Below are 27,927 nucleotides of genomic sequence, written 5' to 3'. Positions count from 1 at the left end.
CTTGAAATATAAAAAATTCTAAGTTAATTGTTGAAATAAGGAAATAAAATTAATCTTACTTTAAAAACAAGAGAATTTGGAAAACTGGACTGTGGATGAACAAGACTGAAAAAATTTCTATCCTCTAAATGCATTCTGGCTACAAGAATGTTTAATGGAAAAGGCATTTATTAAATCAACCCAGGTGCCTTGAGCTGATGTTTCAGGTAGCTGATGAACAGTTTTAAAAGCTGGGTTGACATTAAAAAAGAGAGATTAATATTTTATTAAAACCATCCTAGCTTGATCAACCTTTGCAGATGTTAAAATCTGTTTCAGAAAGAAAAATGATTATGTTTCTGACAGCAGCTCAAAACAAAATTTCAAAGGTCATCAAGCAATCTAAACGCACACACTAAAATCCCTTAAAAGGCAGATGCTACACTCCTGTTCACTGCGACAAAATTACTAACACAATACTTACAATTTAAATTTCCTGAAGATAAACATCAGGTGACGCTAGGAAATATTTCCATCTTTCTGTGGAGAACCTCAAAGTACAAGAGTATTCATATGCTTTCTCCATGCCACCCCCCCACTTCCCTCCCTCTCAATATGAAGTTGATTCAATAGTAACTGTACTCAAAAGACAGCTTCTAGGAGTCTGTGTCACCACCAGATATTATGCTTTTTTTTTTTTTTAAAGAGGTTATTCCACATATCGGAAGTACTATGTTATTATGTATTGGGTATCTTCTCTGTTTATTTTCTAAACTCTCACTGCCTTACCTGCCTTGTTTCGATCTTCACACTATTTCTTTCAACCTAGATTTCCTAACAAAGGAGGAGGGTACAACTTGGCAAAGTTCAGAGAAGATGAGAGTGCAAGTATAGGAAGTAGCATTTATGAACAGGTGGCCTTGCTCACCTGGTCTAGGTCCCAGGAGAAGGAAGTTTCTATCATGGATCATCCTACTGGGAGATTTTTAAGGTCAGCCCCACCCATCTGACCTGATTTCCTGGTCTTTGCATTATGCTCCTTTCCTGGCTCCCAGACCTTCAAAGATTTCTTACCATTAGATCATTATCCAAACCATTGGGTATGGATTTAAAATTTGCTTGACCATTGGGTGGGTCAGGGTTCCAACTCTAGGATCTCGAGGTTATGGCTCGGTCATCATCCCACATGACTTCCCTTCTGCCTCCTTCTTTGTTCATTCCCTTGTCTCACTGTGCATGTGCCTGTCTCCCAAATCCCGGGCCTATTCACTGCTCCATTCTCACCACCAACATATGCTTGGCACATATTTAAGACTCAAAAGGGTAACTGAATAAAATATAAATGCATTTTTAAGAATACCCATGTCTTCTGCAAAGCCCACCTGGACTGACTTAATAATTTTCTTTCCTGATTTAAGAGACAACAAAAGTGACCCAAAGTTCAAGGTTGTATTTGATGACTTTCACTGCTATCTTTCACCCCTGGCCCCAGCTGTCTGCTCTGAGGTACATCTTGGTCATCAAAGAAGGGACTACTCATGGGAAGTTTTCCTACCCTCTTCTTTGGTCTGTAGTATTTTAAATAACATTGGATTTATCCATTCCTTAAAGTTTGGGCAGAATTCCCCATAATAAGCAATCTAGGCCTGCTGCTACTATAGTGGGTAGCTCTTTGGTTACTTTTCCCTTTTTTTTTTTATGGCTACTGATCTGTTTAGATCTTCATCTCTTACACAGTCAGTTTTGCAATTTATATTTTCCTTGGGAATCATAAGTTTCATCCATGTTTTTAGAGCTTTTTGTACATATTGGAACCAAGTGGTTACTTATGATTCTTTGAACTTCCCAAGTGGAAAACTGGATGTTTAAGTAACCTGCTGTTTTCTTCAAGAAAAAATGGTCAGGATTAAGAAAAAAGAAAGAATAACATTAGTTAGAAAGGGGGAAAAAAAAGAGTAACAGCAATGTTTTAGAATAGTAATTTTAGTATAACTTCCCAGAATTGCTGGGGATCAATATGAAATCAATCTCCAAATTCTGTATACCTAACTTATTCAGTGAATGTAGCAAATATGAAGTAGGGCTCTTCTGATTTAAGGTATATTAAAAACACCTAATATATTTCATAAGTACAAGCCTGTTAATGTCATTGTTCAAGTGTTCATTATCAAAGTTAATATAAGAATATTCTCACTTAAAAGCAGACTTGTTAGCCTCTAGATCCACAAAATGTAGGGTATTTAGATAGTGTGCCTTAAGAAACACAGTATTTCTGAGCTTGTAAAGTCTTCCAACCTTCCAGTTTATACATGATAAAAGAGGCCAAGAGAAGTTAAGTGACTGCCAACACCTGGGCCTCTCAAATAGCCAGATATAGACAAGAGCCCACCACAACCAAGTACTGGTTTGTCCCAACAGACAATATACCACTCTTAATTATGGCAAGTATTTAAATTTGATCATGTGTAACACTTATGAAGTGGGGAAATTTTTCTCATTTTCCTCCTAAAAGATTTGGAAACGCAAGAGAGGGGATGGCTATCTGTTGGATAGTATTTAGTTGACACCTGACCGAAGAGGAGATGAACGAAATAATCACTTGATCTCTAGCATTTTAATGATCCTTTCTTCAATGGAACTAAAAAACCAATGAAACTGCATCCACAGATAAAACTGATGTTACATTTTAAAAGACAATCCAGATCTTCATTTGTTTTTAAGTTGTCAGGCTTGCCTTTAGAGGACATTTTAAAAAAGGAATCACACATATGTAAAGAACACTGTGAAAGTTTAATTTCTCGGGCCTTTTAATTACCCTCTCCTCTAAATGCCCAAAATATCCAAAGCAATTAAGTACTGATTACACAATTTCTTTTTTTTAAAATAAAGGCGTGATTCTGAGTCAGAGAACAAAACACATCTGAAACTAGTTAACATATACTTAAGAATCATAGCATGGCATGAGGACTGCCAAGAAGTTTGAGGTTTTCTTTTTTTTTCTTAAAAGACTTTAAATTTAAGAAATACAGTTATTTCCCAGAGAAATTATGCAAAATTCCAGTTCATAACATCTGAAACTGAAAAGAAAAATAATATTCTGACATGGTCTTTTATCTATGAATTTGTCAAAACGTTTCTAAAATGCTAGGTTAAAATACCTCGTACAAAAAGAAACCTTTTAACACCTGTTACATTTTTACTAAATTGCGGAAGGGCAAAAAATACACATCAATACAAGTGAAAACTACAGTATATCTTTTCTACTCTAGTATCTTGTTTTTCTAGGGTTTTTTCCCCCCAAAATACTGTCTCATTCAATAATTGGTGCTATGACCTTTGCATCCCATATTTTTATATTCTCTAAGAGTAAGTTTCACAGCCTTTCCAATTTAAGAAGTTAGCAGGGTTTTGGTAATAGATGTTACTGTGCTATGCAAACCATGGGCAAAGGTACACCGAACAGATATGCATTTAATGGGGAGAGCGAAAACACCGACGAATGAAATCTTTAGAGAACCTAAAAATTGCATTACAGCCATTAGTTTTAACCTCTTCCCCCATAGCCTCTTATCAAAGCCACTAATAAGGAATACAACTGACTGCTCTGACCTTGTCCTTTACTTATGTCTTTAGGGGACAATACTTGTGAAAATTGAAGTGCCCTAAAGATAGGCAACAAATGAGAGGTCACAAACCAGGACAGTGCAAAGTGAGGCAAGGTAGGCTGGCCCCTGCTGACTGGTGGCTGTGGAGACAGAGGACATGAACATAGACAACAAAAGCAAAACTCTTCCATATTTTATACTGCATCGCTCTAAGTTCTTTTGGTTTAATGCCACAAGAGAAGGGACAAATCAGCATGGTAGAGTAAAAAGAATTCAGGGCAAGTTGTTGGGAGGGGGAAGGCAGTAACTGTGATGAAACGTCTGGGGCAAGTTTCCACTAAACACAACAGGGAGACTGGATGGTCACAGAGCCCTTTCTAACTCCAAAATTCTGTGGAATGGATGAATGTTAGCCTTTGTCTGCCCCAGCTCTTTGAGGTGTAGTTACTGATGTTAAGACCCTATTGTCCCTGAACAAATCTCAATGGAGGGAGGCACATTAGCAGCTCTGAAACATAAAAGTGATCTCTACACACTGATACACAAACACACAGGACCAAGGAACCAATCCAACCATAACAGTAACAGATTTGACCCCCGATGCCTTTTGGTTATGGGGAATAAAGCTCCAACCTGTAGCTAATTTTCTGTGGGGTGAGATATTTGATTTTTTCTGTCCTGTACTCTGCCCTGTCTGGCACTGCCACCTTACTCTCACAATGTGATTCTGGTGGGCGGTCCTCCCGCCCCCACCACTGGCCACAGGAGTGGACACTTGACCCAGAATAACTGATCAGAGCCCTTTCTAAGGTTCATTATGAGGCCAACGAGAAGCACCACTGTTCCCTGGAATTACAAACTCTCAAGAGTAAACAAATTAGCAACTGCCAGGGATCATCTTTGTTGCCTAAGAATGAAGCCAACAGGGAAAAAAAGAACACAAAAGGGAAAAAAGAGGAGAACTGATGACACTGTTTCGTCTTCTGGATTCTAGACACACCAGAAGCAAACTTCTCCTTTGGACTTCACGGGTATATCTCTGAACTAATAAATTCTCCTTTTTTGTGTGTGCATATAATCTAGTTGGACTGGATTTCTGTCACTTACAACCAAAAGTTTTAATTTATCATCAGTAGCCAGGAGAGCAGATATTGGCAGATGTGAGTTATCTAACCAGAGCAATGGTGACGGAAGAGCTGTGGGCCTGAAGCAGGAAGACTACCATCATTAAGTGGGCAGGGTAACCTGTCTTCAAAGTTCCAAAGAACCTGTCTTTCAGCAGCATACACACGTCTGTGGTTCTTTTCTCTTGATCCCAGGGAGAAGCGTGCACAAGCATATTCAGTAAGGCAAGTAAGTAAAGATGGTCCCTCACCTTGACAACTTCTTCAGGAAGGGGAGAACAGGCCCCAGATTCTCCAGATCCTGCCCCCAATATAATGTTCCTGTTACCCTGAAAACTGCATCTAATTTTTAACCTTTAGTTAGGAATTTAAATAGTTGATACCTTCTGAAATACCCAACCATCTCAGTTCCCTTTAGCCTATATAACCATATGTTTTATTTCTAGTCTCTTAACCTCTACTGCTAACATCTGCATGTAAACACAATCCTAGTATTCTAAATCTCATCTATTCCCACTGCCTATTCTTCACCTAAAGTCATAATCCCCCGTTTGTCACATCATAATCACTTCCCCAGAGCACTGCTGCTTCAGGTGGGGAATAAAGCAGCAGGAGTAGATGAACTCTTAGAAACAAAGATCCTAATTTCTTACGGCAAGGGACATCCTTCACTAAGCCTATTTGGCTTTACAGATTACACCCTCCTGGAGCCCCACAGAGTAATACATGGATGCTAGAAAAGCACCCATGTAAAATATGCTGGTTTGTCATAAGGCAAGACCAAACATGGTAGGGTGAGGAAGGGATGAAGCAAATGTCTCTCAGGTGTCACTCAAAATAATTGTTAGCTTCTACTAACAGGGCAACATTCACTGGAAAGAATAAAATAACTCCAGAGCCATCCTTATTAAGCCAAACTTAACAAGAATTTGCACCAGACAGTGGCTGTGGAAGTCACTAATGAAAGTCCCTCCGACCTGGAGATACGCCAACCCATGGAGGATGAATGGTTCATCTTGAGTCTTTGGTACAAGCTCTTTCATATCTTCCCTAACAGTGCAAACAGTCTTGTCATCTTCTGGAAGTCACTATTTTCCTTTCCTCCCTTGCCTTTTGTCCAAATCTCTCCTCTCACCCCCTCAAAAAAGAGAGACAGACAGACAGAGAGACAGAGACAGAGAGAGGATATAACAAAACGTGGTTTCATTAATTACTTGAGAGATACAAATTAAAACATCTCCATCAGTAGACATAATACATTTTCTACTTCACTGATGTTAGAAATGGAACAAACTCTTCGCAGAGGGGATAAGGATGGTCACAAGTGACACTGGTCAATTTAAAGTTTAAGAAGGGTTCTTTGTGCTTTCAAGCCTAAAAGTGGGCAGCAGGCTCTTCACATTTTCTGAGACTTTAAATGCCGATCAATAAATATTCATTCTAAATTAACTATCCTCGGAAAGAACTGACCTCTACTTATCTGAAATTTTCCTGGAAGGCTCCATGTTTGACTTAAGTTTTTTTTTTTTTTTTTTTTTTTTTTATCCCTAATGGTACCTGCCCATAGCAAGTACTAAAGGTATCTGTCTGCTGCACCAAAAGAAAGAGTGGTTAGCTTAGTGGTAAGACAGCCAAGCTAATGAGCTCAACTAGCTGTCCGAGAAGAACATGGAAGCAGGAAGGGGCGACTGAGAGAGAACAGATGAGTAAGTAAAATTCTATCACCACTTCAGGAAAAGTAGCTTATGAGCCAGTAGCATTTTCTTCATATGTAAAGGGTAGCTATTGATTTTCCTTTCTTTCAAAAATTTCATAGGAGAAGCAGGATAACAGTCTTGAATGTATTTATTTTCACTATCAAGACAATCAAGTGAGATGCACTAGATGAAACTGCATTCTTACTGGGACGGACAAGCAGTGTGTGTGACTGAGCAGCCGGACGGCGGGAGTGTTTGTCATCATCCTCGTACTAATTAGTGTATAGTTCCTGGCATGCAGAGAACATACGCGACGAAAGTTAACTGAAAAGAATGAATGAATAATGAATAAAAGAATTACAAGAACTCTGAGAAAATTGCTAGAAATTACCTGTATTCATTTGTTTGTAACTTGTCTCCCTACTAGACCATAACGCTACAAAAGCAGGGACTTTATCTGACTTATGTCTAATGCTTAAAATAGTACCTGACTCAGTAACTTATTTTTTGAACAAATATGTGAATAAAATATATTTTCGAGTTGGAGAAACTAAAGTCATTTATTCAACGTTGACTCCTCTTAATACAATATACATTTTGAGAAGTACAAAATGGATAAATTTACAAGATAGGATAAATCCATGAGTATACCCAAATCTTCAATGAAAAGGACTCTCTTTCTTTCCAATAGTGCCTGGTGAAATCTTGTGCCATAGCAACTGCTCAGTACATGGTTATAAATCAAGAAAATTTAAGAAATTATTAGGGTTAACATAAAAGTGATTTATTTTTATTTTTCTCTTTTATCTGACCTCTCTGTTTTACAGAGGTCAGATAAAATATGTATTTTATAAAATGACATATCGAGCACAATAGGTAGAAAATTTTAAATGAGATAAAAAATTTCAGGAAGTCATAATTCTTAAAAAGGGGTAATATATAAACAATAAGAATCCTTGTCTTTTGAAAGTAGTCCAGATTTGAAGGAGGGAGGGAGGGAGGGAGGGAAGGAGAGAGAGAGAGACATGGAGGGAGATTGATTTTACCTTCACTTATTAAAAACAATCAAAGAAAAACAAACATGTTTGCAATGTCTCTGCAACAAAATTCATGGTGTACACATGTAAACAAGAAAACATAAAATACATTTAGTGGTCTATTTATATACCAATATTTTTGATGATCTATCTAAATTTACCTGGTACAGTACTTTAGATATGATTAATCATTGTGAAGGGGTATTTCCAAGGTAAAAGAACAACCCCATAACAATACTCCATACAAAGCTTTGAATTTTCATGTTTTAATCATAAATAAACATGTATTAATTCAGTATTACGTTAAAACGCTTAAAGTACATAGAATAACAACTTCTTCGTATGCTGATGAGGAAATGCCTCAAAACAGGACTGAGGTTACATGAAGCCAGCGATACAGTTAAGTATCATCTTTAGTATGCTTCAATAAAAGAATTACCTCTAGATCTTAGAGCACAGAGGAATAGATGGGATTCTTCCATATGAAGTCCCCTTTCTGAACACATATGCAAGTGGCAATGACTCCTTGGCGTGTTTCTGCACTGCCTTTGTCAGCCATGGCCAATCCAGTCTAGTGCACTCAGTTCCCGGAATCAAGGGAGTCAAGGACCTGGGACTAAGTTTAAGCCATGAGTAAGCTCTTTGCTTTTCCTCCCTGGTGGGGTCTTCTAGTCCTCAGGAAGGAAGCAGAGAAAAGCTAGTTGAAGCAAAGAAGTGGTGCCAAGGGCCTGACTACTCTTAAGCAGATGGTGCCAAGAGAGTAATACCAAGCAGTCTTGAAAATATGACTGCTCAGTTGGTGGCTTGAAACAATAGACTTGGCCGTGCTGTATTGGTCACTGAGTGATCAATATGATCAGATACTTCATAATATTATCGGAACTCCATAGTTCTACAACATATCTCATGGTGCATCACAGGTCATCCATTCCAACTGGTTCTGAGTCATTATACACTCTGTTTTTTATCAGATTTTAAAAAGTGATTTCTATCTAATTCACCCTCTTTCCATATGCTGAACATCTCAGTTGTTCTTCTTATATGGCTGAATAATATTCCGTTGTATATATGTGCCACATCTTCTTGTGGCACATATATACAATGGAATATTACTCAGCCATAAAAAGGAACAAAACTGAGTTATTTGTAGTGAGGTGGATGGACTTAGAGACTGTCATACAGAGTGAAGTAAGTCAGAAAGAGAAAAACAAATACTGTATGCTAACACATATATATGGAATCTAAAAAAAAAAAAAAAAGGTCATGAAGAACCTAGGGGCAAGACGGGAATAAAGATGCAGACCTACTAAAGAATGGACTTGAGGATACGGGGAGGGGAAAGGGTAAGCTGTGACAAAGCAAGAGAGTGGCATGGACATATATACACTACCAAACGTAAAATAGATAGCTAGTGGGAAGCAGCCGCATAGCACAGGGAGATCAGCTCGGTGCTTTGTGACCACCTAGAGGGGTGGGATAGGGAGGGTGGGAGGGAGGGAGATGCAAGAGGGAAGAGATATGGGAACATATGTATATGTATAACTGATTCACCTTGTTATAAAGCAGAAACTAACACACCATTGTAAAGCAATTATACTCAAATAAAGATGTTAAAAAAAACAAAAACAAAAACTTGCTGCTTTTGCATAGCAAAATTTAATTCAGTAATCTGAGGCCACTTTCCTAATTTATCAGCTTTCTTTAACTCTCACTGGAGAATATTTATGGTATACCCCATCTTAAAATTATCAACAATCTTATAACACATTCAACTCCATTCTCCAGGTCACTAATAAAAATATTGAATATTAAGAGTTAAAACAGACTTCTTGCAGGTCTGTGTTCAACATCCTTGCTCAACTTGACATAAAACCATTCATTTGACTTTCCTTGGCTAAGTCTTGTCCATTCTGGAGCAAAAATTATGTAATCCAATATTGTTTGATGTTTTTAAACTAAAAAAAATACACTATGCAAACTCTTAAACATCTACATAAAACAGATGTGTACAATAATACGATCTGTATAGAACCTTGACAAATTACCACATTTAAAATGGAGAAGAGGAATTAATTCCTTGTAGAGTGCTTTATGGTTGCTGTGATCAGTTATCACATGAATGCCTTTTGAGGCTTCATTTCTAATGCGTAAGAGACACTGAAAGAAATAACAATCTGTAATAAGATTCCACATTGGCACACAAACACATGCATACATGTGAGATTTTTAAAAATCATACTAAATCTATGATGACAATTCATGTTTGGCATAAAAATAATAAAATCTCAGTATTTCATTTTCAAGTAAAAGTACTAGCCGATTCCATACATGAGACAAAAATACCTAACATGAATTTTTCTAACAATTCTTTTTAATATATAAAGTATTTTATGGACAATATTTCTTTTGTTTCTTTCTCTCAGAAGGCCTAGATTATGGCTAATATCTCATGACACCAAAAGTAATACTGCAACAGATATTAAAGTATTTTTTCAGCCACTTATGCTATAAAATATTAATTGCAAGCCTGTGCATGTGCTGTATATATAGGGGATTAGGTAACTGAGTTCCTGCTCAGTTCTAAATCAATAAAAGATAACATGCACAGCATCCATCATCGTTTTCTCTTCCTTTAGTACATAATAACTGCAAGTGGAAGATTTAAAAAAATATATATTTAAGCACTCGTGGAGATAACATATGCTGGAGAGGACGTAAGCAATACTTACCTAGGAAGGACAGGTTTTTCTCCAGAAGCAAGTCCCTGAGCAGGACTTCATGCTCATGACCAATGGCACTGGGAAGCGTTAGTTAAGGAGGCTAACATAGGTAGAATTAAAGCACGCTAAGACCAGGGCTATACTTTGAGATGAAATGACCAATGGAGGTAATTACAGCAAGTACCTCCTCATATAGCCCACATCTCTGAGGAGTGAGATTTCTTTACAAATCCCCTCATTTAAGTGATTCGACAGACTTTTTTCTATAATGTTTAAGTGGATTTTGGCAAATAAAGATTTGTAAATGGAGGTGTACTTTATCTTCTTTTGAAAAGAAGTTCATTTTAAACATCCTTTATGCTATGTTAAAAATCCCTCAGTTCAATTTAGGACCATTTATTAAGCACTTACTAGGTGCAGCAAAGAATACCAACCAGCCTTTGCCCTAAAAGAGTTTCCAGTCTTACAGAGTTCCATAAATCTTCTGTGAATTCACACTTGTCACAAAGCCAGCATTTAGCAGCTCCTATTTCACTTCTAGTCTATGACTGGTGCTCTTCTGTGACTTGGGAAGTCAAACAACTGACTCGTTGAGAATTATATGTACTCTGGAGGAAAGACATCCTAGTAAAGGGCTGTGGATCAGGCTGTGGGTACAGAGGCTGTTTCAAGTCTTTTTCTCGTGTGTGCAAGTTTTCACATATTAGATAATGCATATAAATACATACACACTCACATACAAATGTTTTGAGTGTTGGGACTTCCCTGGCAGTCCAGTGGTTAAGACTCCGTGCTTCCACTGCAGGCGGCATAGGTTTGACCCCTGGTAGGGGAACTAAGATCCCGCATGCCAGGCGGCCAAAAAAAAAAAAAAAAAAAAGTTTTGAGTGCTATTATGAGGCAGGCACTGTATTAAGTGCTTTATGTATTCGATTTCATCCTCACAGTTATTATTATCCTTATCTTACAGATGAGAAAACCGAGGCTTAGGAAGAAATCTGCACAAGGTCATATGGCTAATATGTGGCAGAGCAGAAGATCGGTATAAAATCTCTGCAAAGCCTGTGTCTGTGACCTCTGTACGGCTTCTTTAAAAAATATTAAAATTGATTATGTAAAGATAATTGATATTAGTTAATATTTCTTAAATACCATATACTAAGCCTTTGTGCTAAACACTTTGGTGTATCATCTTATTTAATCTTCACAACAACCACATGAGCAGGTACCATTACTTAGTCCCAGTTTTACAGTTAACGAAAGAAAGGTTCAGGAAGGCTGAAGAACCTGCTGACAGTCTCATGGCAAGTAAGTAATGAAGTCAGGAAAGAGACTTGGAATTCTGGTCTATTTTCCAAAAGGATGAGATTGTATAAAGTGTGAAAAGGAGTGTTATCCTATTCTGGTACTTTAATTCTGTCAAAAGCATTTGGTAGCATAGGCAGATCTTGCAGATATTGTGGATTCAGTTACAGAATAAAAAAAAATCACAGTAAAGCAAGTTACATGAATTTTTTGGTTTCCCAGTGCATATAAAAGTTATTTTGGGGCTTCCCTGGTGGCGCGGTGGTTGGGAGTCCGCCTGCCGATGCGGGGGACACGGGTTTGTGCCCCGGTCTGGGAGGATCCCACATGCCGCGGAGCGGCTGGGCCCATGAGCCATGGCCTCTGAGCCTGCGCGTCTGGAGCCTGTGCTCCACAACGGAAGAGGCCACAGCAGTGAGAGGCCCGCGTACCGCAAAAAAAAAAAAAAAAAAAAAGTTATTTTTACACTATAATGTAGTCTGTGAAGTGTTCAGTAGCATTATGTCCAAAGAAACAATGCACATACCTTAATTAAAAAATACTTTATTGCTAAAAAATATTAACCATCACCTGAGCCTTCAGCGAGTCCTAATCTTTTTGCTATTATAACATCACAGATGACGTTAACAAATATAATAATAGTGAAAAGGTTTAAAATACTGTAAGAATTACCAAAAGGTGACACAGAGACATGAAGTGAGCAAATGCTATGGGGAAAATGAATCCGACAGACTTGCTCAATGCTGGGTTGCCACAAACCTTCAATTTGTAAAAGGCATAATATCTGCAAAGCGCAATAAAGTGAAGCACAATAAAATGAGGTGTGCCTGTAATTATCTAATTCTCCATCTCACTGATGTCAACCTGGTCCTATCACTCCTTGGCTTACCAGAGACTCTTTAATTCTGATCATGCACTGAGAGAGTCCAATTTAAATCAAATAAAGCTTATATATTATTTGTAAAATTAAAAATTCTTAGAGAATTAGTCTGCTCTTTATCAACACATACAGGTGAATATCACTTAAATCTCAGAATTCAAGAGGTGAGACCACTCGTATCCACTGTCAAAACAAGCCCCAAGTCATTATCATTGTCTTTCTCCTTCTGTTGTCCCCTCCTCCCCATGCACAGGACTGCTCTTACTTCTCATTGAAAATAAAATAAAGAAAACAAATTCTTAAATCACAAAATTCCACACATTTGCAGAGTCCATTGAAGATATCTGATGGATACCTCTCAATGGTTTCTCATTACTAGGGGCATCCCACATTTGAGAACTAAATTATTTACTTCTATTCCACATAAATGTGCTCTCACTTTTATTGTTGTAAATTATTTACATCTAAAATGTTGAATCATGAAACTGAGGTTACTGATGGTACAGAAATGAAACCCACAGCACTTCAAGCTTCCTGTATCATTGTCTTTCCTTGCTCCTCTGTTTAGGTCTTTGTCTAATAGCTTGTCCTGAAGTCACACTTTGGAAAGTTGAGGTGGCCGGTTTCTCACGCCTTTTGTGTCTGTGAATATAACCTGTGGCAGGAAAGGTGGGCATGGCTATGTAGGAAGAATTACAGTAGACACCAAAAGAAAAAGAAAGCACAATGACAGTTTATATACTCTTTGTTACTGTGCTTTTTTGGCGTCTTATTAATAAATGACCAATTTACTTTACTCTACTTAAACAAATGTCTACATGTAACATTTTCATAATGGAGTAAAAAGGTTTTGCACCTATTCTATTTATTAAGTGTGTGCTTTCTAATGAAATGATGCAATTTACTGAGTAAGCAATGTAAACATTACCAAATTATCAGAACAACATACAAATAGCATTTCCACTCACATGAAAATTCAATAATTTTTACTCAGTGTGAAATAAAATAATTCCTGTTGATCAGCCTCAGAAACATCTGTGCAAGTGTATTTACATTATATTAAACTGCTGCTATCTCAGTGCAAAGATAAAATCAATTCGCTATGAACATCCCAGCCTGTTTTATTTTGCATGGTAAAAGCAATCACTAATTTGAAACTTTGGAAAGATATACTTCTTGATTATGCTTTGTTTGGTATAAACATATATAAAATACAAGGTCTAGAAAATAAAGCTTATAAAAACAGTAATTTTACTGGCAATAGGCATAATGGAACTGTGAAATTATAATCGAGTCAGTGAATACAATTTACAGACATACATCATTATCTTTATCAACTGAAATCATGTACTACTTTAAATTCTACTGGCAATAACACAGCCAAAAAAGGAAAGTGAATGATGGCAAAAATGCAAGGAAAATACTCCAAACAGAATTTATAATGCTTCATAAGCAGAATCACTTAGACTTTCTCTGTAATAATACTTATTATTGATGTATGGCAGTGACCATGGGGCAAAACTTGTAAATAACCTCACAAGCCATTTTCTTCGCCAGCAATACAGCAATCTAGTTTCCCGTAAGCATCTCAACTATTACTGAAAAACAGCCTCCTGGCATTTACAAAGCAGTTGACTTCATACTTTAGTCCATGCATATATAATTAGATAGTTATATTTAAAATCAATAAGCAATCCTTCAAAAGACATTATGCTTTTTAAAACCTTAACTTTAAATTGATTTTTAACTATTTTATGTGCTTCAAAATTAACATGTAATTCCACCCCAGATACTCTGAGATGGTGTTAGTTGTTATATGAATGTGTTACACTTTATCATTGTAGCAATGTGAGGTTGGCATTCCGACAGTTTCTAACACTATCATTAATTTTACACTGAAAATAAAGTATAGTTTCACTTTGGTCTAATAAAGAGGCAAGCTTATGACAATGCTGTGATTATTTTTTCTTTGAGGTACGCGGGCCTCTCACTGTTGTGGCCTCTCCCGTGTGGAGCACAGGCTCCGGATGCGCAGGCTCAGCGGCCATGGCTCACGGGTCCAGCCGTTCCACGGCATGTGGGATCTGCCTGGACCGGAGCACGAACCCGTGTCCCCTGCATTGGCAGGTGGACTCTCAACCACTGCGCCAGCACGGAAGCCCAATGCTGTGATTTTATTCATTTAAGTTAGATTGGAATAAGAAATATACAAGGGCTATAATATATTAATATTATATATTAATAAATATATAGATTAAGTTAGATTGGAAGAATAAATATACCAAGGGCTGTAACATAGATACTGAATATTCTTACAAGAGGGCTCTGTTAAAAGATTATTTTTCAAAGGTTAACTTTATGAAAAAAAGAAAATGAATCTTTTTTTTTTACAAAAATTTCACTGACTCTAAGCCTTTAGGAAACAAGGTGGAATATAAACACACACACACACACGCACACACACACGCACACACACACACACACACTTTCTCTCTCTCTCTCTCTCTCTCTCTCAACGACTAGCAAGGGCTTCTAACAAAAAGCCTCCTTACTAGTAAGCACCGAGTCACAACTGGTCGCAATGCCACCCATGCTAACAAAACCCAGGAAGGGTATGTTATATTATTAAGAAATATGAGACTCATGGACTCAGATAGATATGATTCCCATTAAAAAATTGCTAATTATTTAACTTTTTGAATAAACTTTTTCAGCCCAGGACCGTCAATATCCTTAGTGTTGCCACACACTACTAAAGGTATTGATTAAAAATGTCCTCCTTCACCAAGTCTAGTTGCTGTCCACTCAAATCCTGTTTGAAGAAGCAAGCATTAACTCTAGTAATCTCAATATCTTTAATGAAGAATGACTGGACATCTGTTCTCATAGCCTTAAATTCAGTCCAGAGGGAAAAATTAGCTTGGTTTTCTCTAAAAATGTTTATTAGGAACCCAAGCAAGAGCTCAGATTGTAATCAACATTTAAGCAATAAGAATCTACTGCCCTTTAAAATGTGATGGTCTCTGGTGGCATTTTAATCACATCATCCTTTAACTCCAGGCTCAAAATTTATTCTCAACTAAATTTGGTTCATTTTAAATAGAAATGTGTTATATTTGAAAAAATGTTCACTGGCATAGTTAGACATCCAAGACAATGTGTTACTTTGCCTCATGACTCTGTACCTTTAAACTCACTGAAAACCAAGCAGTTTGAAATAAGCCTGTGACTGTGCAACTGCTGAACTGACATCTTCTGGGGCCTATCTGATTTTTTTTTTTTTTTTTTTAAGCTGTAGAAAAGAATGGTCTGCAGTGACCCTCCAGTTGATTGAATATAAAATAGAAGAGTATGAAATGTGTTTTGCGAAGCAGAACTTTATGTCAGGTTAAAGCTAGACACATCTCCTCCACTGAGTCTAAGCTCGTCAATTGTGCACCTAAAATTTTATGGGAAAGGATACTGTTTGATGCAGTCCACCAGTGGTCCATAACAGCAGTCGTTCACGATGCACTGCAGACAAATAAGAGAAGGGGTCTGGGATGAGTGACTACAAAAACTGTTGCAGTTAAATAGTATCCTAAAAGCAGTAATTCCTTTTCCTAAAAAGAAATTTAAAAAGCTATCAAAAGACTGTTCAGATTTAATCACAGAAAACAAAAATTGCATCCTTTTTATTCACTATAAAAGCAAGCTATTAAAAAGTGAAATGCTCTTCTCTCAAATATTGCATTGCCATTTATGGTGCACCCTGACCTCAGTGATAGTTTATGATGACAGTAATTAAATGAGGTTTAAAATCCTTTACTCTGCTAGGCAGATAACAGCATTGCCACTGAAAATAGACAGCTGTGATTAATACCTGATAGACCTGATTTGCTAGAACTCCATCTGGAATCTGAGAAGGGTCCCGTAGCATACTATTTATAACAGACTTGGAGGCTGCAGAAGAAAAGAGATGAACTGTTAGCAGACAGTCAACATACTTTTAATGCAACATGAGAAGTGACATATACCTATAAATACACAAAGCATGAAAATGAAAACATTACTGATACTAATCATTTTTTTCCTTTTTTCAAATCTATGGGAAGCTTTTAATTAGACCACTTTGCCAAGTTTATAAGCCACATTGCCAGATCTGAAGATGCCCTAATTTTTCCAAGGTAAATTAACAAGTATAGACCTACAGCATATGTCTCTTTGCAGATAAACTACCTTTGGAAAAGCCCACTTGGGGGAATAAAAAAGCACAACAAAAACAATCAGAAAAGAAAATGTTTACCTTTTGCAGGTAACTATGTTATAACCAAGCATATGTACCTGGAAAGCTTAGTGAAGGCAGGTCAGATTCAAAGACTTCAATGACGTCAATAAAAAATAACTTTCAGCTGAGAAAGCATCTCTGCATTCTAAACCTTTCTGAAATAATTCTCATCAACTGCCACGAAATGTTATGTCTATTTCACAGGTAAGGAAAGTAGGTAAAACTGACTGACAATTGAGCGAATCTTTTTTTTTTTTTTTTTTTGCGGTACGCGGGCCTCTCACTGCTGTGGCCTCTCCCGTTGCAGAGCACAGGTTCCGGACATGCAGGCTCAACGGCCATGGCTCACGGGCCCAGCCGCTCCGCGGCATGTGGGATCCTCCTGGACCGAGGCACGAACCCGTGTCCCCTGCATCGGCAGGCGGACTCTCAACCACTGCGCCACCAGGGAAGCCCTGGGCGAATCTTAAATAAGGGGAAAAAATACACACACACACACATTTATATTTATATATGAATTTTTGTCCCAAAATGTCTCATCACACCCAGTTGCAAATTAAATTGACCTTAACCCCGGGGAACTGCAACAGAGGGACTATGGGAGGCATCTCCCGAGGGATGCTATATCAGATCACACCCTTTTTTTTTTCTGTACGCGGGCCTTTCACTGTTGTGGCCTCTCCCATTGCGGAGCACAGGCTTTGGACGCGCAGGCTCATTGGCCATGGCTCACGGGCCCAGCTGCTCCGCGGCACGTAGGATCTTCCCAGACCGGGGCACGAACCCATGTCCCCTGCATCGGCAGGCGGACTCTCAAACACTGCACCACCAGGGAAGCCCAGATCACGCCCTTTGAAAAGTGAGGCAGGAGATCCTGGCCTCACTGTTTACTGTAGGCATGCAGAAGCCATGGTGGCCAGAACTCCTCTTCCTCAGCATGGGAGGAAGGCAAGTCTCTAGACGGAAGCTAAGTCAGGTGTTGCTTAGGAATCAATTCCTTCAAGTCCTCCAGTGGAATCATTCCCATTTACCAAAATAGCTTAGGGTCTGGTCCCTACAATCACAAACTAAAATGCATACTGGATAATTATCTAGTTAAACAGAATGAAACAGAATGAACACAGACCACAGACCTATGTCATTCAGGTTCTGAGAAAATTTTTGGCTTAGCAATTTTTTTTTAGATTATGATGTTCTTTATCAAGTTCAGTACACTGAACACTGACAGATATGATAAATGTTAGTAAATTCTGTGGAAGGAAATAAGGAAATGACATCCTTCTCACTTAAGCATAGTATGGAGTGCACAAAGAAAAAATGAAGTGCAATAATTTTAATTATTTCCTATTCTTAGTTGCATAACTGCATGTTTATAGCAATGTTATATAGTTAATAGCCATTTATAAACGTGTTTGCACTGCAAGTGGAGAGGCCATATTTGGAGTCTCAAAAAGGATCATCACCCCTGGAGGAATCCTATCCAGCCCTATCCCTATACCCAGCTCTGCAACCTGGCAAATTATCGAGCCTCTCAAATTCAGTGTCTTCCTCTGTAGAAAGTGATAATGTTATCTGACCTGACTACCTTTAAGGGTTCTTACATGAGTTCCTAGAGAAAACAGCTACAACAGCTTTTTTATTATTTATTTTGTTAAAGTTTAAGTAATAATAAGAAACAAATCAGGCTTAGGCATTTGCCTCATGTAAGCTTAAGTTAGACTCAATTATTTTGGAAAGACATTACCATGGATAAGTGGAACAAACATTGGGAATATGAAGCAGCAAACTGTCTTATTATAAAAGAATAGATTATTCCAACAATAGTGTTAAATAGATAGTAAAGTACCTGGTAACCTCACTCTGTTTTCCCAACTTAATTCTAAGGCCAGGCCAGTAGGAGGGGAACAAAGCAATCACACATGCATTGGGTCACCTTCCCTGAGGGACTGCACTCTCTCTGGTCTGCCACTCAGTCACCAGATAGTAATGGCAGACACATTCCTTTGTGGTACCCATGATGCTATCAGTGTCTCAAGGGAACAAAAGCACCTTCTCCACATGCACCTGGTCATTGCTAAGTTGTTACACTGCTAACTCTCATACCCATGTGAGAAGAAGATTACTAAATGACCAGACAGTATACCCCAAAGTGCTATTCTAGGGAAAATTACTGACCTCATACCAAACTATATGCAAACTCATTGCTAAAATCATAAAACAAAGGCCCTTTTTAAAAAAAGAAGAGGGACAATACCCTAGGACAGAAAAAAATTAGGTCATTTATTTTATGAGGGAAGAAAGGGAAATATTAAAGGAAAAAGAAACAGATGACATCATAATTTTCCTCACAATATACATTTTAGAACAGTGTGCTTACCAGAATTAAGAATCATAGCCAATAAACTTAAAAAAATAGTTTGAATATATTGAATAGAAGACTATTCAAATCAAAGGAAGCTTGTGAGAGGAAGTCAGTGATTTTAAATTGAATAGTAAAAACTATATATTGAGTCCGCATTCATTTTAAACTCAAAAAAAGCTCTTTTCTCTCCTTGCAACCTGCTGTTTTTCAGAGCACGAGAGAAAAGTGCTAACACATAGGAACTGCAGGCCAAGGCTCCAGATGCAGGATGTGCCTGCCCACTATGCCTGGGTCTTTGCACTCAGGCTTGAGTAGATCTACATCTCAGATCAAGCCAGACTGCAAGCATACATTTACACACATACTCTGAAGCTTAGGAAATGCCAAAGGGAGGAATAATAACATCAACCAGATAAGGAAAGGCAATTGGACAATCTTGGGACAGCTGGGGATATGAACCCTCATGGAAGCCTATGCCTTTCACAGAAGCTGTCCCTAGGCCAGCCATGACATCTGTCCAATGTACATCCATCTATTTTGACCACAGGTAGACAGGAGTTTTGTTCTCCCTAAACTTTGCTAGAGGTATTCATTCTGTTGATTTCACAATTTAACCCTGTCACTGCTTCAACTGCTGAGATTTCAACTATCTACCAAGCATGTGCAAAGCAAGAATGCATGAGTCACTTGAAGCAAGATGTACAAGAATAGGAGAGCTGGTATCTGTTAAAGCATGCTACACAGAAGACAGGCAATAGGCAACGCATGGACTAAGGCATAATGCCTAAATAAAGATTATGATCTTTTTATTGTGGAATATTTCTAACATAAAGAAGGCAGGAGTCTAATATAATAAATATCCATGTCCCGCCATTCTGATTTAGCTTCTGGATCAGCAATTAGATTAACTTTGGATAGCCTAAGATTAATTTGTGTAAACTTTTAAATTTATCATTCTTGCTAGAGGTTGGTTTGTTTTATTAGTATTTTCAAGAAACCAAATTTGGGTTTTGTTTTCTTTCTACTGTTCCATTTCTTCAAGTTACATTGAATTTATCCTTTTGTGATCATTGTTTCCTGCTTTCTTCTTTGAGTTTGCTACACTTATCCTTTTACTAATTTACTATGTTTATTAAATACATTTTTAATCTTTTAACATACTTTTTAAGGCTATAATTTTTCCCTAAATTCTGTTTTAGCTACATGCCATAATTTTTGTTGTCATTTATAAATATTTTGTAGTTTCCACTATGATTTAATCTTTGATTCATAAATTCTTTTAAATATTTCATTTTTTATATTTCCAATTTGATCAGATTGTGGTCAATGTATGTGATGTTTATTTTAATTTGGAAGTATGTGCTTGACTTCCTTTGTGTTTTTATATGGAACCTATTTTTTTTTTTTTTCTTTTTTTCTTTTTGCGGTATGCGGGCCTCTCACTGTTGTGGCCTCTCCCGTTGCGGAGCACAGGCTCCGGAAGCGCAGGCCCAGCGGCCATGGCTCACGGGCCCAGCCGCTCCGCGGCATATGGGATCCCCCCAGACCGGGGCACGAACCCGTATCCCCTGCATCGGCAGGCGGACTCTCAACCACTGCGCCACCAGGGAGGCCCTGGAACCTATTTTTATAAATGTTTTATATGTCTTAAAAATCACTGAAGTTCCTATTGAGGTACAGAGTTCAGGTATATCTAGTATGTCAAGGTTTTTAATTGTATTATTCAAATCTTCTATATTCTTATTAATATTTTCCAGACTAGATATGAACTAATCTACTACTACTGTCAGTTTGTCAGTTTCTGCACATAATTCTATCAATGTTTGTTTTCTATATTAGGAGGCTATTTTGTTGGGTGTACAAACTCATTGTTTTACATATACTTCTTAGAAATTATGTCTTTTGGCATCAAGTCATAACCTTCTCAATCTCTTTTTTTGTGCTAAACATAACATTACCTAGTGGTAATACTGCTGCACCACTTTTCTTTTGGATAGTATCTGCCCGATATATCTGGTTTTCCATTTCTTTACTTTAAACTTCATTGTATCATTAAGTCTTAGGCCTGACTCTTATTAATAACATTTAGCCAGATTTTCTAAAATCAAATTTGAAAATCTTTGCTTTTTAAAAAGTGAGTTTAATCCACTTGGAACTGAGACATCTGGACTTATCTCTACCCTCTTGTTTTCCATGTTCTGGTAACAATTTTCTTCCCTTCTCCATTTCTCCTTTACTACCTCCTAGTTGATTAAATTTTCTTTACGCCCCCTTTCTCTCTTTATTCACTTGAATGTAATACACTTTGTATCTACTTCTTTAGTAGTCCTCTCAAAAAAATTTAAACAGAACAATATCTAATCTAATCATACCTCCTTTGTAATTCTGAGTATAAGTAATTTAGAATGCACTCACTCCAATCAGAAACCCCCCATTCCTCATCAGTCTCCATGTTATTGTGCCTATTATTTCTGTTCAACCATCTTGTTTGTAAACACAATTTCCTAGTTAGTCTTTGTGATGGTTAATTTTATGTGTCAACTTGATCGGGCCACATGGTGACACATTTGGGCAAACATTATTCTAGATGTTTGTAACGGTGTTTCTGGATGAGATTCACATTTGAATTGGTAGACTGAGTAAAGCAGAATGCCTTCCCTAATGTGGTGGGCCTCATCCAATCAGCTGAAGGACTGACTAGAACAAAAAGACTGAGTAGAAGAGAATTCTTTCTGCCTAACTGCCTTTGACTTGCAACATTGGTATCTTCTTGCCTTTAGACTAGAACTAAAATATTGGTTCCTCCTGGGTCTCAAGCCTGCAGGCCTTTGGACTGGAACTAGGCCACTGGCATTGCCTCTCCTGTGTCTCCAGCTTGCTGACTAACTGTAGATATTGGGACTTATTAGCCTCTATTATCATGTGAAACAATTTCTTATAATCAATCTCTCTCTCTCTCTCTACACACACACACACGCACGCACACAGTGCTACTGGTTCTGTTTCTCTGGAGAATCCTCACTTATATAGTCTCTTTCCATTTTTAAAAACATTTTTTAAACATTCAATGCTTACTTAGATTTATCAACATGTTTGTCAATTTCCTTTTTCAGCATTGCTTCTTGAATTCCACATTCTACTTTTGGATTCAATATCCAAAAATTGGATATTGTTACTAAAGCACCTCATTTATTAGTTCTTTCAGCTGGGATCACTGAGTAGTAAATCTTTTAGTTCTGCCTTGTCTGAAAATATCTCTACTTATTTCTCACTCTTGAATGATAATATAGCTGGGCACAGAATCACAGGCTAAGATTCAGCCCTTTGAAGATACGATTCCATTGTTTCTTGACATCTATTACAAATAAGAACTCTACTGTCAGTCTAATGGTAGTCCTTATATAGGTAATTTGTCTTTAATTTCTGCTTTTAGATTTTTCTTTGATATTCAATAGTTACATCATTGTTCACCTGGGTATGGCTCTTTTTATTTAGCCTGCTTGGAATTAGCTATGTTTCATGAGTCTAAGGATAAATGCCTTTAACCAGTTTGAAAAAAATGAGCCATTATAGCTTTGGCCTCCATTCTCTTTCTGGAATGCTTACATTAGACATCTTTTAGGTCTTATTTTATCTCCTACCCCTATAAAATGTTTATATTTCCCTTCTCTTCATCTCTTGTGTTACACTAAAGTTGCTTTCCTTAGATCTATCCTAGAATTCACTAACTTTTGTTCTAATCTAATTCTTCTAATTTTGATTTTTTTTGTTTAATCCAACACTTCACTCATCTAATGAGCTTTTAACCTCAATGACAATTATTTCATTTCTAAACGTTATTTTTGTATTTTTAAATGTGTTTTTCACACTATTTTCTATTCTTTCATTTATCCAGTTATAGTCTTCCTTTTTTTTTTGGCTGTGTCAGGTCTTCGTTGTGGTGTGCGGGCTTCTCTCTAGTTGCGGCACACGGGTCTTCTCTCTCTGGTTGAGGCGCACAAGCTCAGTTGTTGTGGCACGTGGGGCTCAGTTGCCCTGCGGCATGTGGGATCTTAGTTCCCCAACAAGGGATTGAACCCACATTCCCTTCATTGGAAGGAGGATTCTTTACCCCTGTACTACCAGGGAAGTCCCTATAGTCTTTCTTTTTTTCAATCATCTTATATATTAATTTTAGTTTATAAATGTCACCTTATAGATTAAATTTATAGTGACTTCATTTTCTCATCTCTAGTCCATAGTATACGATTTCTCTACCTATGTATCTATCTACCTGCCTACCTACTTACCTATCTTCCCTATGGTGGTGGTTTCCTTACTTGCTTTGTAAATTTTTACTGTGAGCTTATTTTCAGAAAGAATTGTTTGACTTGCGCTGCGGAAATAACCATGACAAAGTAGTTTCATGTATACTTTTGCAGAGACTAGTTTTATTGTTAATTTCTTAGCTCAGGCATCCTGCAGTAAGTAAGAATGCAAATCTGAACCTATACCCACAAATGGTGCTTACCTATTTCTAATTTCTCTCTCCTCTCCTAATACTCCACAACCCAAGTCCATATACAGTAAGCAAGCTTCCTTACATTTTCTCTAGGCACGTGGAGTTTCCTACTCCTTTTTTTCATGGTTTGGGCTATATGTAGAAGCTCAATTCCAGCTCCTGGCTGCACATCTTTCCCTATGGGGTGTTAAAAATCCCAGCCCCGGCCTTTTATGTCTACATCTAAAGCTAAAAATTCTTATGGACATACACAGTGTGTGCCCCTGTTCACCACTCTGAATATACATTCTCTCTCCATTTCTTGTAACTAGAGATTGAATTCCTTTGTTTGAAGTTGATTATGTACTTTAAAAGATTTTTGTTGTTGTTTATTTGGTCTATCATTTCTATGTCTTTGTCATGGAAATGTAGCCCATCCACAAAAACTCACTCTGTTATGTTGCTGAAGTTTTTGGAAACCCTTTAATAAGAAGTTCAAGGGAAAGCTTGTTTCTTCGTTAATTTTTTTTTTTCAGTTAAAATTATATAAATATATAAAGAAAAAAGTCCTCCCATGAAGTTGGAGCCCCAAACAATAGCGAGAGGGTCAGGTGGCAAATATGCAGGTAGGTTGGAGAATGGAACCACCTAAATCACCCGTGGAGTCCTCTCTGCTGCATGGTGTCTGGCTAGGCCAGGGAAATGGGAGAATGGTCATTGGTGGCTAGGAAATAAATCGTTCCCCTGACCCCTCCAAAGGCTGCTACCATGTCACAGGCCAAAGCACTGTGCTAATCAACAGGCTTGGGAAACAAAACAACTTGTTTCTGCGGGTTTGAGAATCAATTCCACTGGCTTCTCAAATACAGACCCATATTTTTTTTGGTGGAGGGGATTGGTGGCTTTAAACACCAATTTCTTAACATGCTCATTATTTGGCAAGTTGGGTTGGACTCAATGGAGACAGCTTCTCTTTGTGTGGCGTTAACTGGAGTGGATTATCTGGGTGCTGGAGGATTCACTTTCTTGACGACTCACTCACAGGTCTGGCAAATCTGTGCTTGCTGTGAGGTCAGCTATAACTGGGAGAGGGGCCTTGGTTTTTCTCCATTTGGACATCTCTGAGGTCTGCTTGAACTTCCCCTTGAACTGACGGGTAGGTTCCAAGAGCAAGCATCCCAAGGGAACCAGGCAGAAGTTTATGGCTTCTTATGACCTAGCCTCAGATATCATACAACAAGACCATAATTTTTTTTTACATCTTCCTCAAAAGAGGAAAAACATGTCTTCTAAAGGAAAGGTAAACTTGCAAAGCTATGCACTATAATGCTTTCAAATGGAGAGGCAGCACGGAACAGTGGTTATGCGCTGAGTCTAGAATCAGATAGACCTGGTTTGAGGCCTGGCCCTTCCACCTGCTAGCTGTGTCATATCAACAAGTTAATTAATCTCTGTGACCTTCAGTGCCCTCATCAGTAAAAGAGCATTAACACTGGTGCTTATTTTGTAGGGTTGTTGTGAAGATGAAATAAAATAACACAAAAAGCACTAACATGCTCTTTGAGACCTGGGATGTTACAGTCGTTAGGCTGTTGCCTTGGCTGGTGTTAGATTACAGTGTGGCCTGCTTCTTGCCTCCCAAAATCACATCATCATAATCATTTGTTACTTTCTATGGTCCAGAGGGTAAAAAAAGAAAAACTTCATGAGGTATAAAGGAAGTCAGGAGCCTGCTCTTACCACGCACATGTTGCCACAGCCTTGGAGAGACAGCAGAAGTGAGTCTATTCAACAGGCAAAATGCAGCAATGCCAGAATTTCCCTCTTTACACCCCTCCCCTGCCGCGCCCCCTTGTGGGATTCAGTGTGTGCAGTGCACAGTCCAGAGTCAAACCCGTTCTCTGGAAGGAACCTGGTAGAAGTCCTTTATACCTCTGTGTGTGTTAAGCTTAATGTGTTGTCGCTGCATGGGGGGTTTGTATTTTAACTCTTGCCTATAACCACAGAAGAGAGAGATTTTTTTTTCCCTCCAGCTAAGGGCATTTCAAGCATCAGCAACCAAGCAAGTAGCAACTTTGCCCAAATCGTTAACATCACACCCACTTTTATAACTCTTCCTTTCCTTAGTGTAAGCTCAGATAAGTGGCCAGCTACTGCAGAAAGGAACCGAGGCAAACAAGCATGTGAATCATCTTCACTCTTAAGGTCCCTGGAAGTCCTGCCTACTGCAAAGAGTGCCATCTGTGCCTAGGTTACACCTGGACTGAAACAAAGACAAGACCATATATACATGGGACCTCTAATCCGATGTCACAAATGGATTTAAGCATGATAAGTGAGCCAGCATAGGGCTGACTATACACTGGATAGCAGCAGTCAGGAGTGAAAACAAGATGAAGTGAGGGATGGATGATACAGGGATAAAGATGAGACGGGTCATTTGGAAGGAAAATTCAAGTGCAGACAGCACAGTGGTGTTAGAACCTGGCTCTCCCTCCATTGAAAAAACAAAGAAAAAAAAAAAAAAAAAAACAATCCCTGCAGCTGAAAAGCTGGATGGGGGAGACAGCTGCTCCCAAAACACACCAGGAGTTCTGCTTCTTCACGTGGCTGCTCCAGAGGCTGAGCTCCAGAATGGCAAAGCCTAAAATACCAGCTAGAATTTAATCTTTTCTTCAAGTGCTGGTTTAAGGCTTTTGGATATCAAGGTCATGAAGGTCTCAAGTTACATCTACATGGAGCTGGCCTGCCAGTGTCTTTTCTGGACAATTTCAATATTGCCAGTGGCCTACAGGAGCCTACTTTCTCTTGCAGTTGGAACTACTCCTCTCGAGAATTCCAGGCAGCTCGCTAGCTCTCCTGTAGCACAGGAGTGATCTCTAAAGCAGTCTGATCCCATCTGACAATCTGAATAAGAGATATCTTTTAACATTAGGGAACCCTATAGAGACAAATTATAATTTTGCTCTCTAACTAGCACATAATTGTGTAAGAAATAACTTGAACTAGAGTCATCAAAAAAGTATTATATAAGGACAAGAGGAAGATGTCTCCAAATCATGAATATTCACACTGATCAGATTCTTGTCTCAGGCAACTTGCAGCTCTACAACCACCATACACCATCAACTCTTATTCAACGAACAAACATTCAACAGAAATTTATTCAGCATTGTGGTTAATGCCAAGTACATATTTAATTCCACCCCAGACTCCATCGTCCAAATCTGGAATGTTCTTTTGAATCTTTCCCTTGGCCAAAACTTCAAATTCTCCTCTCTCTCATATTGTGGGGTGGAGTGAACTCATTGCTACTGATCATTTGGCACTTTATTACATATTACTTTGTCACCTGTTGACAGAAGATTGATCAGGATGCTAAGACTTGAAACCATGATAGCCCAAAGAAAACAAAATCTGAAGGAAAAAAATAATGCTTAGCACAGTACAGAAAAAAGATATCATACTTCCTCAATGTTATCTTTACATATCTGAGGGTTTTTACATGGAAGATTAGCTAATCCTGTGGTCACACCAAGAAGATGAGAAATAATTCTTATAAGTTTATTACTGGTGCTGAAGCTACAAGGTTTCGGATTGCATTGTGGCCCTATGTTTGGTCTACATCAATCTTTCTTCACCTCTTTTTAGTTTGTTTCATTATGGCTGCCTCAGGACACTTTCAGACGTTTTTTTCTTAACTGCTCCCCAATGAAATTTTAATGCCGCAGATATACTTGATATCTGGCTATGCCATATCACCATCTTTGAGAATGCATGGTTCACAAAGACAGCTAAGGAACTGCTTGTGTCAGGATACTTGACAAGCTGCCTACAAGCAAAAATATTTCTCAGCTATCACCTCAAAGTTGCTCTGCACAAATAGCTACTCAATAAATTGCTGACCGAATTATTAATGAACTACTCAAAATCCAGTTCCCTACTGTTACAGCAATTTTTAGGTATTAAAATGGATTTGACTTAATTTGAGCTTTTATTATTACAGATGAGTAGGCTTTTTAAAAAACTGTTTTCAGAAAATGTAGACTAAGAGGCTATAGGACACAATGGGTCTTTAGATAAGTGCTGACAACATTTAATGCCATGTCTCCCAAAGAGAAGAGGGCTTAACACTGGCATAGGAGAAGTGACTTTACTAGGACACAAAATAATTGTTTGAACAGTTATACGTTATTTTAACAAGTACTTTCTATTTATGGCAAGAAAGCCCAGTTTATTATTTAACGTGAAATTATAAATTTCCCTTTGAAAATATAATTAAATGACATTGAAAAAATATCAGGTAAATATAGCATATTTACTAGTAGTACATGTGGTACACTATGTGGATATGGTAAAACTGTAAATGTACCCAAATTTCTAATTTCAGAAACACTATACAAAGTCAGCTGAGCATTCAGGAAGGTGGGGTTACTCAGCCTACCCTATAACAAGTGTCCACTTCCGAAAA

The 27,927-nt window shown here is 38.0% G+C and overlaps 1 protein-coding gene across 5 annotated transcripts in view; it reads right to left on the bottom strand.

Moving 5' to 3' along the window:
- CDIN1 (CDAN1 interacting nuclease 1) overlaps positions 1–27,927 on the bottom strand; it is a 222,339-nt gene that overhangs the window by 105,746 nt on the left and 88,666 nt on the right. For all 5 annotated transcript variants that reach the window (XM_060098278.1, XM_060098280.1, XM_060098283.1 and 2 more), the window contains exons 6-8: positions 16,210–16,289; positions 15,811–15,860; positions 10,172–10,239 (exon numbers count right to left, since the gene is read on the bottom strand). In XM_060098278.1, the coding sequence (XP_059954261.1) occupies positions 10,172–10,239; positions 15,811–15,860; positions 16,210–16,289 (198 nt within the window). The remainder of the gene's footprint in view (positions 1–10,171; positions 10,240–15,810; positions 15,861–16,209; positions 16,290–27,927) is intronic.

Source organism: Mesoplodon densirostris, chromosome 4 (assembly GCF_025265405.1).
Source record: "Mesoplodon densirostris isolate mMesDen1 chromosome 4, mMesDen1 primary haplotype, whole genome shotgun sequence".
NCBI lineage: Eukaryota > Metazoa > Chordata > Mammalia > Artiodactyla > Ziphiidae > Mesoplodon > Mesoplodon densirostris.
The sequence above is the reverse complement of the archived record's forward strand: the minus strand, read 5'-3'. Positions and strand labels throughout refer to the sequence as shown.